Genomic DNA, 15,056 nt, shown 5'->3' with positions numbered 1-15,056 from the left:
AAAGAAAATAATCTAGAAAAAAAAGTCAATGGAAAAGAAAATGGAAGAAAAAGATAAAAAGGGTTTCTTTTGTCAACTTCTTAAAAGATACTTCTTATAGCTTAAAAAAACAATAATAAAAAGAAAACTTTGTTAAAAGAAAGCCCGAATAGCATCAAAGAACATAAGAAGTGTACTAACTTAAGCAAGAAGTAGTAGGGTGTAGGTTCTAGGAAAAGATGGAAAGTTTAATGGACGGGACAATAAGCTGTTGCAAGTATTAATTGAAAGTTGAAAGAGAATCGGAAAACAGAAAAGTAGCATACTCATATAGAGTCTCGATCCATTCATCTAAAAGTAATCAGTAAATAAGTGTTTTATTTTGGTTATATCTTACTTTTTTAATTGTTTTAAAAAACATTAAATTATGTTTTAAGAAAAAATTGGGTTATTTTAATATGTTATATTAAAAATTAAAAAAAAAAGCCTTTTCATTTGAAAAAAAATGGTTTTTTAAAAATCTAAATCTAAATTGAATTGGCTTTAAAAATGCTGATATTAAAAAAAAATATAAAAATATTATTTTAATATATTTTTAAATAAAAATCACTTTTAAAAAGTACTATGCACTACACTTCCGAACATATTATAAATTTTAAATTGTTTAATAATAAAAGCAAATAATTTGAAAAAAAATGTTTGGAAAAGAACATGGAAGAAAAAAATGAAAAGAGTTTCTTTTGTAAACTTCTTATAACTTCCAGAAAAAAAAAAAAAAAAAAAAGGAAGAAAGAAACCTTTCTTAAAAGAAAACACAATTGCCAAATAACATAAGAAGAGTAGTAATTTAAGCAAGAAGTAGTAGGGTGTAGGCAAAGACATGAAAGTTTGATGGACATGGCATAAGTTATTGCAAGTATCAGTTGAAAGTTGAAAGAGAATCAGAAAAAGAAAAAGAAAATACTAGTGTAGAGTCTTAATCTATTCATCCAAAAGTACATACCTACTAGTTAGTAAATGTGTGTTTGATTTTGTTTACAACTTACTTTTTTAATTTATTTAAAAAACATTATATTATTTTTTTAAATGGATTATTTTAATATGTTAAAATAAAAAAAAATTCATTTGAAAAAAAATCGTTTTTTTAATTCAAAATCTAAATTAAATTAGTTTAACCCCGACCTCTAACCTGATCCTTCAAATATATCAATCTCAAGTAATAACTATAGTTAAGATGACACCGTTTGTTTTTGCGCTTGAAATTACATTTAGGTGCGTTTGGCTTGAAAATAATATTAAATTAATGTTTCTTTAGTGTCTTTTTATGGTTTTAATATATGCTGATATTAAAAATAAAAAATATAAAAAAATATTTTAATATGTTTTAAATGAAAATCACTTTTAAAAAGTACTGTACACTACACTACAGAACATATTATAAGTTTTTAATTGTTGAATAAAAAAGCAAATAATTTGAAAAAGAGTCATTGGAAAAGAAAATTGAAGAAAAAGATAAAAAGAGTTTCTTTTGTTAACTTCTTAAACGATACTTTTTATAACTTCAAAAAAAAAAACATAAAAAAAGCTTTTTTTTTTTAAAAAAATAGCACAATCATCAAACAACATAAGAAGTCTACTAACTTAAGCAAGAAGAAGTAATGAAGTATGGTTTAGGTTCTAGGAAAAGACATGAAAGTTTGATGGATAAGACTGGAAGCTGTTGCAACTTGCAAGTGCCAGTAAATAAGTGTTTGATTTTGGATACAACTTACTTTTTTATTTTTTTAAAAAAAATTAAATTATTTTTTGTAAAAACATTTGGATTATTTTAATATTTTAAAAATAAAAAAATACCTTTTCATTTGAAAACAAAATGTTTTTTTTAATTCAAAATCAAAATTGAATTGGCTCAACCCTAACTTATAACTTGATCCTTCAAACATATTAATCTAAAGTAATAACTATAGTTATGATGACATTGTTTATTTTTGCGTTTGAAATTGCATTTGGCTAAAAAACATTAAATTAATGTTTCTTTAGTGCCCTTTTATGGTTTTAATATATGTTGATGTTAAAAATAAAAAATATAAAAAATATTATTTTAATATATTTTTAAATAAAAATCACTTTTAAAAAATATTATGTACTACACTATCAAATATATTATAAGTTTTTAACCGTTTAATAAAAAAGAGCAAATAATCTAAAAAAAAGTATTTAAAAAAGAAAATGAAAGAAAAAGATGAAAAGAGTTTCTTTTGTCAATGTCTTAAAAGATTCTTTTTATAGCTTCGAGAAAAAAAATAATAAAAAGAAACCTTTCTCAAAAGAAAGTACAATTATCAAAAAAACAAAACAAGTCTACTAACTTAAACAATAAGTACTAGGGTGTAGGTTCTAGAAAAGGATAGGAAAGTTTGATGGATGAGATAGTAAACTTTTACTAGTATAAGTTGGAAGTTGAAAGAGAATCAAAAAAAAAAAAAATAGCATTCTAGTGTAGAATCCCAATCCATTCATCCAAAAGTGGATTATTTTAATATGTTATATTAAAAATTAAAACACTTATTTTTATAAATTTTAAGTTAAAAAACACTTTAGAAATAGCTCTGAATCACAATACCAAACACACATTAAATTAGTTTTTAATGGCATAGTTATGTGTGGAGTTCAATGAAAAAACCAATAGTGAATTTGGCTAATCAAACGATTTGTTTTATTTTTGGACAAAAACATAAAATATTACTCTCTTTTTTTATTATTTCAATGTATGCATGTTTACACAATGGGTACGTAGAAGAAAGAAAGCTTCATTTTTCAGAATAAGAAACTTGATTGGTTAGGCCTTAAACATACCTCTTGTGTTCCACCTTCTATCTTCATAAGAAATTTCTTCTTTTAATATTTCTGTTTTGAGTTTTAATCCTAAAAGACCAACACCACATTTTTATCAGCTTGAATTTCCAACAATGTAAAATAGTCTCGTCTGTTACACAAGAAATTTGTTGATATCCTATGATCGAACCTTAGTATGCTGCTGTAACTCTCTACTACTCTAGATGAACTTTCACGTCGCTTACTTTGTTAATATATACAGTAGTTCTGATCCATAGAATATGCAGGCAGGCGTCGTAGATGATTTTCAATCTGTCACTCTCCTGGTCGAACTTCACCATGAAGAATCCATGTCCCACAATTGAAATTCCAAATACAACCTTCTATTTCTATCTCAGAATATAAAAATACGCAGTCCCGCTTCCTACCATAAAAGACAAAAATCTAAGATGCTCACTAACCAAGTATAAAATCCAGCAACTCTCACTCAAAATTTCAAATAGCATTTTGCACTGCCACTGCCCTTCTTCAGTAGATCAGTAGAGAACAATCCAATGGCAGAGATAAATAATGATAAAATAGTGCCATTGCCTTGTGCAGTGGAGGAACTGATAACCAAAATCTGTAGGGAGCAGGATCGAAGGCCGCTAGAAACCAAAACGAGGTCGACACTGGCTTCGTTAGGGGAAGAAGTTGCTTTAAATATTCTCCGGAGAATTTCTGGTCAAGGGATTAGAAAAAGTTTTGACAGTTTCGTTCTGCACTTGGCCAAACAGTGCTCTCCTAATATCAATGCTTCTTCTTCTTCCCCCAACATGCACTCCTCCCTCTCCCCATCTCCTCAACAACCCCAGAATCGTACAAACACCCGTTTACTGATGAATTCTCAAAGTAATGTACTTTTTTTTTTCATTTCGAAATGGTAATCATCACTGTTTAGAAAACTTTGCTGTCTGTGAAGGTCAAAGATGCAATTCAGGTTCTGGGTTGATGTTTTTGTTTTTCCTTCCGTGGGGGCAATAATATAGGTGATTCTGCAGGTGCTCAATCTGCAACTCCATTGAAGCTTGAAGGTTCATCAACCATGGATTCACAGAGACAGAGAGGAAGTGAGTCTACAACCAGTCAACATTTGGTGGCTTTGGGAGAGCTTGAGTTTAGAAAAGCCTTTCTTATCTTAAATTACCTTGGAGGGTAAGCTTTTCTTTGCTTTGTGGTTTCTTGTGTTTTGCTAGCTGCTTGGTTGATAAGGCTTAATTTATTCAGAATATCTACAGAAAGAATTTGGAAGAGGTGTTATCCTCTGATCAAATTAGGGGGTATAAGAATTTGCCAATGAGAGAATTTGAGTCAGAAATTTGGGACGCTTTTGGATTTAGGAGAGATTATATAAAGGAAGAAGATCGTGTCAAGGTAAATATGTCATAAAACTATCTGGGTTTTATGCTCTTTAATTTGTTTAATTTTGAAATTTGAATGATTTGCGTGCTGGAGTCGCGGGTATGTAGTGAATGTGTACGTGTAAATTGCTTATCTAGAATTGTAACTGATTATAATCCACTGCTTTTTTTTTTTTATTATTATTTGTTGCTATACTGCAGTATCTTGATTGGGATTCTGGGAAAGCACACATCTATCATTGTCATGTTGATCCGGATGGAGGTTATAGGTTCAAGGTTTGAATTTCTCCTTAATCACATGCTTATGCATACATGATAAAGATAACCATCAATTGTTTTACTCTCCTGAAAAAAAAGAAAAAAGAAAAAAAAACCAAAAAACTGCTGGTGATTCATGATCAAATCTTTTCTATTCTGGAAATTTTGAATTTGGATGCTTTTTTTCCATTCAACTTTATGCTTGTATTATCATGGTTAATTTGTGTTATCAATTCTATGAAATTCGCTGGTAGTTAGACCTGTACCAATTCTTTTATTCCGATGTTGATAACATGAAATGCTCCTTTCCAAGGGGTCGGAAACAATTATGTTATTTATTGTGATATCCTACTGTTGCTTATTGATTACTGAGGGAAACTATTGATGTGTTTTTACTGAAAGAAGACACAGTTTTTGGGTTAGCATTGTCATATTCATTAAAATTATTTCAGGGACCTTACCTCTCCAAGCAGAGAAATGTCCTGCAAAGGACCTTGGGAGATGACAGTATCTTGATGGTAAAGTTTGAGGAGGTGAAAGATGAGAGATATTCAGTGAGCAGTTCTCTGGATAATTATTTTGCCAAGTACAACAAGGTTCTTAGAGAAGGGATTCATGTTGGTTTGCGTTGTTACCGCTTTTTTGGTTAGTCTATAGATTGCTTCTTGTTTGATGAATATTGACTTTTGGATGACCCTTTTTGAGACACTGTGCATTCTATATTAATAACATACATTATACACTTATAAGCATAAGTTTAAGATGACTGTCGTAGGATGTTTGTTCCTTTGTGCAGGAGAGTTAACTTTGTACAATGCATTTAAATAGATAATTGTCAAAATCTCTATAAACGAACTTTTACTTTCCTATGTTGTTATGTTCCAAGTCCTTTCGGTGTAACGAGATACCAGTGCAAGTCAAATATTTTTCCTTTCTTGTTTCTGTCCTTCAATGATAAGGCATTAGCTCATCATCTCAGTATGATCTGTACCATGCATTTCAAGAACTGTTTGTCATTGGGCCTTTGTAATAGATAGCTAATGGAGTCTTATACAAACTCATCTTGAAGAAAAAAAGATTGTTTTCGATCCATGCTCTCAGATCCATTGCAAAATTGGTTAGATTCACTTGTTTTGTAATGAAATTAAGTATTACGACCATTTGTATCATAGTTTCACTTCTAAAAGTAGATATTTGGGCAAAAACTATGACTTATATGTGTCACCGTACTGTGGCAGGTGATATTGTGTCGTACATGGTCTTCTGAACATCTTTTGTTAGTTTTTGAATCCTTCTAGGATAATCATTTCGTTTAACTGACATTGGTTGTTGACCATTGTTGACCAGTGTTTAAAGATGGAGGCAAAGAAGAACAAAAGAAAGACCCAACCACTTCTCCTGTCAAGTGTTTTTTCGTCCGCATGGAGTCTGTTGCATCGATTGATAATCAGGATAATATTTTGAGCGGGAAGACAATCCGTCAAGCTAGATCTGTTTTTATGCATGTGGACAATTTGTCCAGTTTGTCCAACTACATGGCTAGGTTGGTGACACTATGATCTTCCCTCCCCCATATTTGAGAACCATATTTAAACATGCTCTGTTAGCAATTTGAGATTAACATTGTTTGAAGAGACTCAGGTTTTCGCTGATTTTGTCAAAGACCATGAATCTGGAAGTTGATTTATCCCTTGTAGATATCAAGACAATAGCTGATGAACCATGCCGGGTGCGATTTATATGTTGATTTGTTTTCTTTTTTTTCAAAACATGGCTTGTTATTTGCTAGGTATGTGTGGACATACACAGATTATTGCCTGTTTGTCTATTCAATTTGCTGTTCTTTTTTATGTTTCTGTTGTTGCAGGATAAAGATGGTAATGCTGTTTACGATACAGATGGGAAACCTCTTATACATACAGATGGAACTGGGTTTATATCGCATGATTTGGCTTTGAAATGCCCAAAGAATCAAGTCAAAGGAACTTGCCTCCAAGCTTCCAATATTGAGGTTTGTGGTTAATAGTTTGATTTCATTGTGTAACATGTTAAGTAAATTCTATTTAAAGAAGGACAAGTATCATTTTCTCTAAATTAATATGAACATAGCAGTTTGATGATCATACTTTAGCTTTTATAATTTAATGTTTTGTTTTGTGTGTGGTAACCACCCACTTTAAGTTTGACAATGATCCATTGATAATCAAAATTCTAACTCTAGGAAAAGAAATAGAAAGAAAATGGGCGAGTCAAAATAAATGAATATCTTCTCTTTATGTTTTCCACAAACTATTTTTCATTGAAGCTTGTTTCCAGCCATTGAAAATTTCCTTTTCCTGACCCTTTTGTTGCATGCACGCACTGGTATCCATGGCATTGACAAAGAATAGTTCTTCCAACACAAGGTTAACCAGTGGAACTTTCACATTATTATTAGTAATCGCTGAATAACTGAGAATAAAAACTATCTCATTGCTTCTACCATGTAGGAGCTCACTAGAGGGGGGTTGGTTAAATAATTTAGATGTTAACATGTTTGTTCACTATTTTCCTTTTATGATGTGTATGCTCGATCTCATTCCTCAGATTTATAGCATTATGTTTACTTATGATTTATCCCATCTGTTTTTTTTTTCCTTTCCCTAGAACTGATACTGATTCTTTTGTGAGTATATAATTTATGGAGGCAATGTTTTAGCTCTTTGCTGCTTTCTTCCATCCATATGTTGATGTTTTTTGTTTTTGGATAAACAGAACTTTTCATGTTTTGGCTCATTTGTTTTTTTTCCCTTCACCGCTAGAGATTACGTGTTCATAATGAAGTCATGGAGCAAAATCCAGAATGTCTCTATGGGGATCCAGTATGTGCATCTCAGTCATTGCTAGTTTCTCTGGTTTTAAAATTCTATTGTTTATTTGAGGACTTGGAATCAATCTTTTCATTTCTTTTTTCAAGCCTTTGCTGATCCAGTTTCGTCTCTTCAATAATGGTAGAGCTGTCAAGGGAACTTTCCTTGTGAATAAGAAGGTATAGTTTTGGAATTTTGTATTCCATTGAAATTATAATGAGTTGATTTTTTGGATTGATATCCTCTCGTGTTCTTTTGCATCATGTTTTGTCATGTTCGTGAGATCTAAACTATTAAATTCAAAATGAATGGGCATTATTTTAATGCATGTTAAAATGATTATTATTTTTTTTTTTTGCTTCACCAAATCTAGATCATTAAATTCAAAATTAATGGTGACATTTGGAACATGATAGATTATATTCCCCTGGGAACACGAGAGGATCCAAACATTACTTTTTTGTCCATATTTAAGGTTCATTGAAGCCAGTCTGGTACAATGATGATTTTAAAATTTTAGAGAATTTTCATATGTCTGAATCATATGAGGTTTCTAAAACTTTGAAGGTTATTGGATCTTTAGTTTGATGCATAGGAGTGATTGTAATTTCTCTTGTTTCAGAGAAGTAAGGGCTTTTGATGTAAGATTATTAGGGGTGGAGAGGGAATTGAACCAAACAATCTATATGCAGGTGAACTGAAGCTGTCCAAATGACCAAAAGTTTCTAAAAGAAAGTACATCATATGAAATCACATACTATCTATTTATCTACTTTGGGACAATAAATGTTTGGTTGAATAACTATCAATTATGGTTCCATCGCTGTCAGAATGGAACAATTTCCTTTGAGGCTGGAGGGGTACGAAGCTAAACTGATGACCTTGTGAACATGATGATTGCAAAGTTGAATATTATGCAATTTATATTCACACTCCCCTTTTGAATGCTTTGATCTACTTCAATTTTCTGCCACAAAACTTTCCTTTCTCACCACTATTGCCTCCATTTCTGATCTAAATTGCATACAACTCTATCTGCATCAGCAATGTAGTTTGGGTTGATATGAACTTTGAATTGAAATTGGTGGACCTTTATGCCAGATTTTTCTGTTATGACATGACATATTAATAAATCATTCACATTACTTCAAGAAGAAAGTTTTGAAATCCAATAACTGGTGGGTTATTGATGGTCCCAGCCAGAGTTTGTGGATAACCTGTTTCCTATCTAGCTAATTTCTTTCTTGATTTGTTTGTGTTTCTGATATCTGATTATTATTTCCATGTTTTTTGTAGCTTACTCATCAAACTCTGCACGTAAGGCCTTCTATGATTAAGGTTGAGACAGATCCAAAAGTATCAAATACTTTTTCAAAAAATTCATTGGAGATAGTTGGAACCAGGTAGTTATGATTTTTGTTCTTTATTATTTCCTGCTTGTATGTTGATGTTATGTTTTGGTTTCTAACTGAACAACAGAAGTACCATAATAATACAAATTTTTTTATTGTAAGCTACAAAACTTGATATTCTGTTCAGTAGTTGGACATGAGTTTTTGCAGTTATGTTTGAAAGAAGCTGCCAGCAAGTTGGACTGGCTTGGAAGCATTGTGATGTATCTTGATAAATAAACTTACTGATATAGAGAACCCAATGCTCTGCTTTTTCTGCCAGTAACTATGATTTATCCAATGAAAGAAAAATGTGGTGACATTTCTTACTTTCCATCTCGCAGCTGTCGACCGAAGAAAACGTTCCTTTCGAAGAATTTAATTGCACTTCTTAGCTATGGTGGTGTTCCAGAAGAGTTTTTTATGGGAATATTGAATAATGCTCTGGAAGATGCCCATGGCATTCTCTCAAACAAAAAAGCAGCTCTACGAGGTAGTTTCCTTGATAAGAAGCGTTTGTTTTAGGTTTTCCTTCTGATTCTGGTTTCTTCTTTGAAGATTAAACTGGTCAGCAATGCCATTGATTATACATCAACTTCTTCTGTTTTGCTATTTCTTTGTGGATCCTTACCTGACCATTTCAGAAAGGATATTTATGCTTTATTATCTTTATTTTATTTTCATGGATTTTACTCTTTTATGACTTATTTTAATCTCCCCAGGAGGTGGTTTATAATGATTATTCTGGTGTTCCTCTGTTGAGTTGGTTATTCATTGATTTATTTATCTATATTTGTGTGTTAATTTATTTTTTATTCTCAATGTTTCCCAACTCCTATTAAGTAACTGTAACAAAAGTTTTTCTTTGCACTGATCAGTTGCGCTTAATTATGGGGATATGGACGATAACATTGTTGCAACAATGATTGGCTGTGGGATTCCGCTAGAAGAACCGTATTTGCAACGTCGTTTGTCAATACTGATGAAGGAAGAAAAGAAGAGTCTGAAAGGAGGAAAAATACCTGTGTCTGAATCATATTATTTGATGGGGACAGCTGATCCAACTGGACTCTTGGAGAGTGATGAAGTTTGCATAATACTGTACGTTTGTTATTGGCATGTTTCTTTACTATTAATGTGACAAATATATACATACACATTAGCATTTAACTAGCCGGATTTGAAAGTCACAAGATTTGTCCCCTGCCTGGCTATTATGTATGTGCATAGTTTACCCCTACACGCACCCCCATAGTTGCAATTTTGGATTGAAGCTATCAATGTAATTATGAGATGCTTTCTTTCTTGACGGAAAACATGCAGGGATTGTGGACAGGTTTCAGGGGAGGTATTAGTCTATCGGAATCCAGGTTTACATTTTGGAGATATACATATTTTAAAGGCTACATATGTAAGGGAGTTGGAAGGTTTTGTTGGAAATGCCAAGTATGCTATATTTTTCCCATGCAAAGGACCACGGTCTTTGGCAGATGAGATGTCAGGTGGTGATTTTGATGGTGACATGTTTTTTGTGTCAAGAAATCCTCAGGTCAGTGTTATTTTCTCGGTCTCTAGATGAAACTAAGCGTATTGGAAGAATATCCCTTTTACTTATTTATTTTATTCCGTTTAGGAAGAAAACAAAAAAAAAATTGCTTTGTGTGTTTGGGAGATGTTTTTGGGAGTCAGGTTCTTCAACCATTCTCTTATTTCCATTTATTTGTGTAAGTTTAGGTATTCCTTTATTCTGGAACATCTTATTACCTCATTTGGTAGTTTATTCATCTCATATTCAGGTCGTGCTTTCAAAAAACGAGTTGGTAGTTTATTCTCGCATCTCTTTCAAGTGACGTCAAACCTTCAGGACCTATTCAGTAGCAGAAACTGAGGCTATTAATAGGATCTCTTTTTCAAGCTACCAAATTTGGAAAACTCATCTAAGGTGCTTTCTCAGTTTCAATTGTTTCACAAATGAAGAACAAGGATGTGATATGCTACGATTATTTTGTTGTTCGGTCTTTTCATATTTGATTAAAGTTGATTTTTTAATGAGTTAATGAGTAGAAGAATTTTTGAGAATATTATTTTAAGTAAAAAGTTAAAATGAAATGCAAATAGAAAAAAGATTTAGAGCATTGTTTCTTAACTATTCTCTCAATTTTCTATTGAAACAACTATGACATAGATGGCTTTTTTAAATGAAAATTTTGTTTCCACTTCATTTCAACTTTTTACTAGTGTCTCTGAGGAATAATTATAGCTAGTGTCTGCTAAAGTGACAAACCATCACTGCTTTTATAGTGATAACCTACCGGCATCTGGCAAATAAAACCTCTAGAAACTGTTGCTTTTAATTTGTTAATTCTACCGTGTTTACTGATGATGGAACCTTTTTACGTGTATTTTCCTTCACTCCTTATGGTGCATCTCTTTGAGACTCCTTCATGTGTATGTCATTTCATGTGCTTGAATTTTATTTCATACCAGTGATCAACTGAGAACTGTTTGTATGTCTTTGAAAGTTCAGTCTTGTGTAAATAATTTTTTAAGTTCTGTTCCTAATTGAGTGGAATATGTATAGTTTCCAAAATTAATCATTTGCACTCTGTTATCTCTTCAGCTTCTGGAAAACTTTAAACAAACGGAACCTTGGACACCTTCTACTTCAACCCCTAATGTGCCCAACAGAAAACCAAGTGAATTCTCTGATGAGGAGTTGGAGGTTGAGCTTTTCAAACTATTTTTGAGGAACAGGTTTCAGCCAAGGTAAACACTTGATTGCATAATATGATAATCTTTTGCAACCAGCCAGCCACAATGCTTCATTTTTGTCCATTACATGTCTCTCTCGTTTTTAGTGTTGATTAGAAAAAACAATTTTTTTTGAATTAGGATGCTACACTTGTGCCCGCTAATCTCAATATATGAATTTATTTATTGATAGAATATCACATTAGTGATGTAATGTTGAAATTATACCTTATTTCATGAGTAATATGGGTTGTTTACCCCTTTGAAAAGGTCCAAGTCTCAAGCAGTTCTTGCTCTGGGGTTTGAAAATTTGTTTTCATACTTGTATGAAAGATGAAAATCTACTATGCTAGCTTAGGTTAGAGTACCCGTTCCTAAGCCTGGATAAAAGAGTAGGGTTGGGGTAGGTTTACAGCCAGCATAAAACTGTCATTTCTATGGTATGGATCCTTTTGATCTAAACTTGTATGAAATATAAAGGCATGTAATCTATTTTAGTTATGTAGCTTCATCACCAAGTTCAATGCTTCAAAGCTTTTGGCTACTTTCAGTTTCACTGTGGGGGTGGCAGCGGATAGCTGGCTGGCAATGATGGATCGGCTTCTAATATTGGGAAATGATTGCACAGAAGAGATAGCTTGTGTGAAAAAAAATATCAATCTGTTGATTGATTTATACTATGATGCTCTAGATGCTCCAAAGAAAGGTGGAAGAAAGGTTAGTTTTCCAACCTTACTGGCTGTCAAATGTACACTAACTAAAGTTTTCTTATTTCTTCTAAACTGGATGAAATGAATTATGGGTTAAATTTACTTTAAGATGATCACTTGTCCCAATATTTTTGTGAACATGGCAAAGAAGATCGAATTCCCTGATGCCTTATCTGCAAGCATTTTGAACTTCCAAGTTTCTGCTTCTTGATATAGTATGAAGATCAGCTTTACCAATTTCATGTGCTTTAAAATATTATTTAGTTCCAGTTGCATATTCATTCTCTGGAATCTGCACATGGCATTGAGGGTTGTGGCATTAAAGATGGTTGATGAGTTTTTGAAGACTTTCGTTTTTTCATCTAAACACTTGAGCTCTACAAATATTGGACCAAGCATTGATATCTGGTTAAATTAAGTATACTTGTGATAGTTAATACAGTGGAAACATACATACGGAAATTTACATTTGAAAGTGAGTGACTTGTAATCAAATAAAATTACAGCTCAATTCCTTATATAATTAGTTTAACATAGTTTCTTTTTTAACCAGTGCCAAATTTATGTGTTTCATTCTAGTTCCGTACTAGGTAGCTATTGTTTATATCCTTCTGAATATATTTCCACACTTTGAGGACACTTGAAGTTCATGGAATAGCTTGACAAATCAAAGTCCTTGCCTGCACTTGAGAATAATGTTTGAGATCTGCTTTCTGCAATTTTTCGGGATCTTTTAGCCTCTGTATATCAAGCTCTTCTCGTCTACTGTTTAGTTATCATGACCAGGGGGGGGCTACCTTGCTGGAATGAAACTAATCGCTAGATGTGGTTTTCCTTACTGGCTGGCACTTGAAACTAAAGATATTCTAATTTGCATTATTCTTGAGGAATCTAGTTTGGGGTGGTTTCTTTGATGATATTCAATTTGAAGTAATTTATTAATATTTTGAAATCAGCAAGACTTTTTCCTACTCTTGAACAGATTGAAGTTGCAGAAGATTTGAAGGCAGAGCTGTTCCCTCATTATATGGAAAAACACGGAAAGAAAACTTATCGATCAACTTCCATCTTGGGAAAAATTTATGATAAAGTGAAAGCATATGAAGATATGGATCTGTCATCAAATGGTGAGGGTTTTATGAATCTAAAGGTTGAAGCTATGAACCTCATGTGGTGGTTAAGTTTCTCAGGACATGAAAATTATTTGAAGATTTTTTTTATTTTTTTAGCATTTACAAATATTATCATTAAATTGAGTTTTATTGATGCTTTTTCAACCTGTTAGATGTTTGGAAACACCCTTGCTTTGACGATGAAGTTCACGAGTCGTACCTTGTGAAGTGGAAGGGACTCTACGGTCAATACAGGACGGAGATGCGCAATGCTCTCCAGGCTGGTAAAGAGAAGAACGACGAGGCTAATGAAGTCATAAAAAAATACAAGGAGGTCAGTATATTATTTCTTATATGCTTTATTAATCCTTTCCTATTGGAACAGTGTGGGTGCTGCTACCTCTTGCTTCCAACTCGGCTGACTTATCATCGTCTCATATAGACCTTATATGGCGCTGCGGAATTTAATTTGAGCAAGCGAAGAGATGAGGAGGTCTTTGAGGAGGCCAGGGCTCTATATCACGTTACTTACAATCATGCCAAGATGCAAGGAGCTGTTGGAAAATGCGGTTTTGCGTGGAGAGTCGCAGGTTTAGCTCTTTGCACGCTCTACGTTTTGAAGAATCAAGAAGAAAGACCTATGATATGTTCACCATCTGCTCTCAAAGGGATTTTGTAGTCAAGACTAGAAATGTTGTAATAAAGATTTATGGCAATAGAATGGATTAGTGTATTGTACGTCAGGAATGCGATATGTTACAGCCTAACACGTGCTTAATCATTTATCTTATCAGTAAATTATGTGAAATTTTGTCTAGGGTTTCATCACCCCCATTTTCATGAGTTAATCAAGATCATCGTCATTTTTTTTCCCAATACTAATCACAAGTATGCAAATGCTCTTAATGTTGGGTTTTTTTTTAATACACACACACACACACTAAGAACAATAAATTTAATTTTTTTTTTCAAGAATACCAGGATCCTCTTACATAGATCTCAAGGTTGTTTAGAATTTATAAAAAAATTACCTAAAGATTATATGTTTTTTCAGCTTTGAATAATTGATTCAAGGCTAGGTTATCGCGAATTACAAGTTATCTAAGTGTTTGGTTTCTAACGGTAATTCATGTAAACCATTAGTGAGAAATCTCCCAAATCTTTTTAAGAGGAAGAGATTGTTATACTTTTAAGTGCTAACTTTTTTTATTTGTGTTTTATTTGTGTTTTGTAATGTGTACTGTTGGACTGTGTGCTTGTATATTTAAAAACAAATGAAATATTTTCTCTAATTCACCTAAGGTGATGAATTATCACTTATTTACTCAAATACCTTCATATAATTCATGTTATATCCAATATATGTTTGTTTATTACCTTTGATTAATACAACGTGTAATAGAGTCAAAGCGTAACATTCCTTATATATAAGATAATTTAGTGATCTCAAATTTAAGGATCAATTATACAACCGTCATGTAAGCCTTTCTATAGATACAAATGATCTCTTCATATGAAATTTTTATGCATATTAGTTTAGTGTATATGTCACTTGACATGTTCCTACATATTATTTCTAAATATCCCTCAAACATTAGCTTATAAGAACAATTGCTTTATTTTATAAAGGAAAGAACATAATATGTATCAGTCCCAACAAATCTAATTAATATCCAGTCTTAATATAACATTAACCAAGAATATTTAGGAACAATACGTTGATGTAATAGGAATTTCATAATTATAATAACTTCATAATTTTATTTAAGAA

The 15,056-nt window shown here is 32.2% G+C and overlaps 1 protein-coding gene across 1 annotated transcript; it reads left to right on the top strand.

The window, feature by feature from the left end:
• The first annotated feature begins 3,247 nt into the window (after positions 1-3,247).
• LOC133688593 (probable RNA-dependent RNA polymerase 5) lies at positions 3,248-14,128 on the top strand. Its single transcript, XM_062108125.1, has 19 exons — positions 3,248-3,705; positions 3,855-4,008; positions 4,092-4,227; positions 4,416-4,490; positions 4,925-5,117; positions 5,820-6,015; positions 6,114-6,201; positions 6,340-6,483; positions 7,274-7,333; positions 7,429-7,500; positions 8,618-8,724; positions 9,057-9,205; positions 9,591-9,813; positions 10,036-10,261; positions 11,333-11,478; positions 12,015-12,180; positions 13,156-13,300; positions 13,459-13,619; positions 13,728-14,128. The coding sequence occupies exons 1-19, from the start codon at positions 3,369-3,371 to the stop codon at positions 13,962-13,964; spliced, it is 3,015 nt and encodes a 1,004-aa protein (XP_061964109.1). The 5' UTR covers positions 3,248-3,368; the 3' UTR covers positions 13,965-14,128.
• Positions 14,129-15,056: the final 928 nt, after the last annotated feature.

Source organism: Populus nigra, chromosome 3 (assembly GCF_951802175.1).
Source record: "Populus nigra chromosome 3, ddPopNigr1.1, whole genome shotgun sequence".
NCBI classification, from domain to species: domain Eukaryota; kingdom Viridiplantae; phylum Streptophyta; class Magnoliopsida; order Malpighiales; family Salicaceae; genus Populus; species Populus nigra.
Note: the sequence above shows the minus strand (reverse complement) of the source record. Positions and strands in the feature narration are given on the sequence as shown.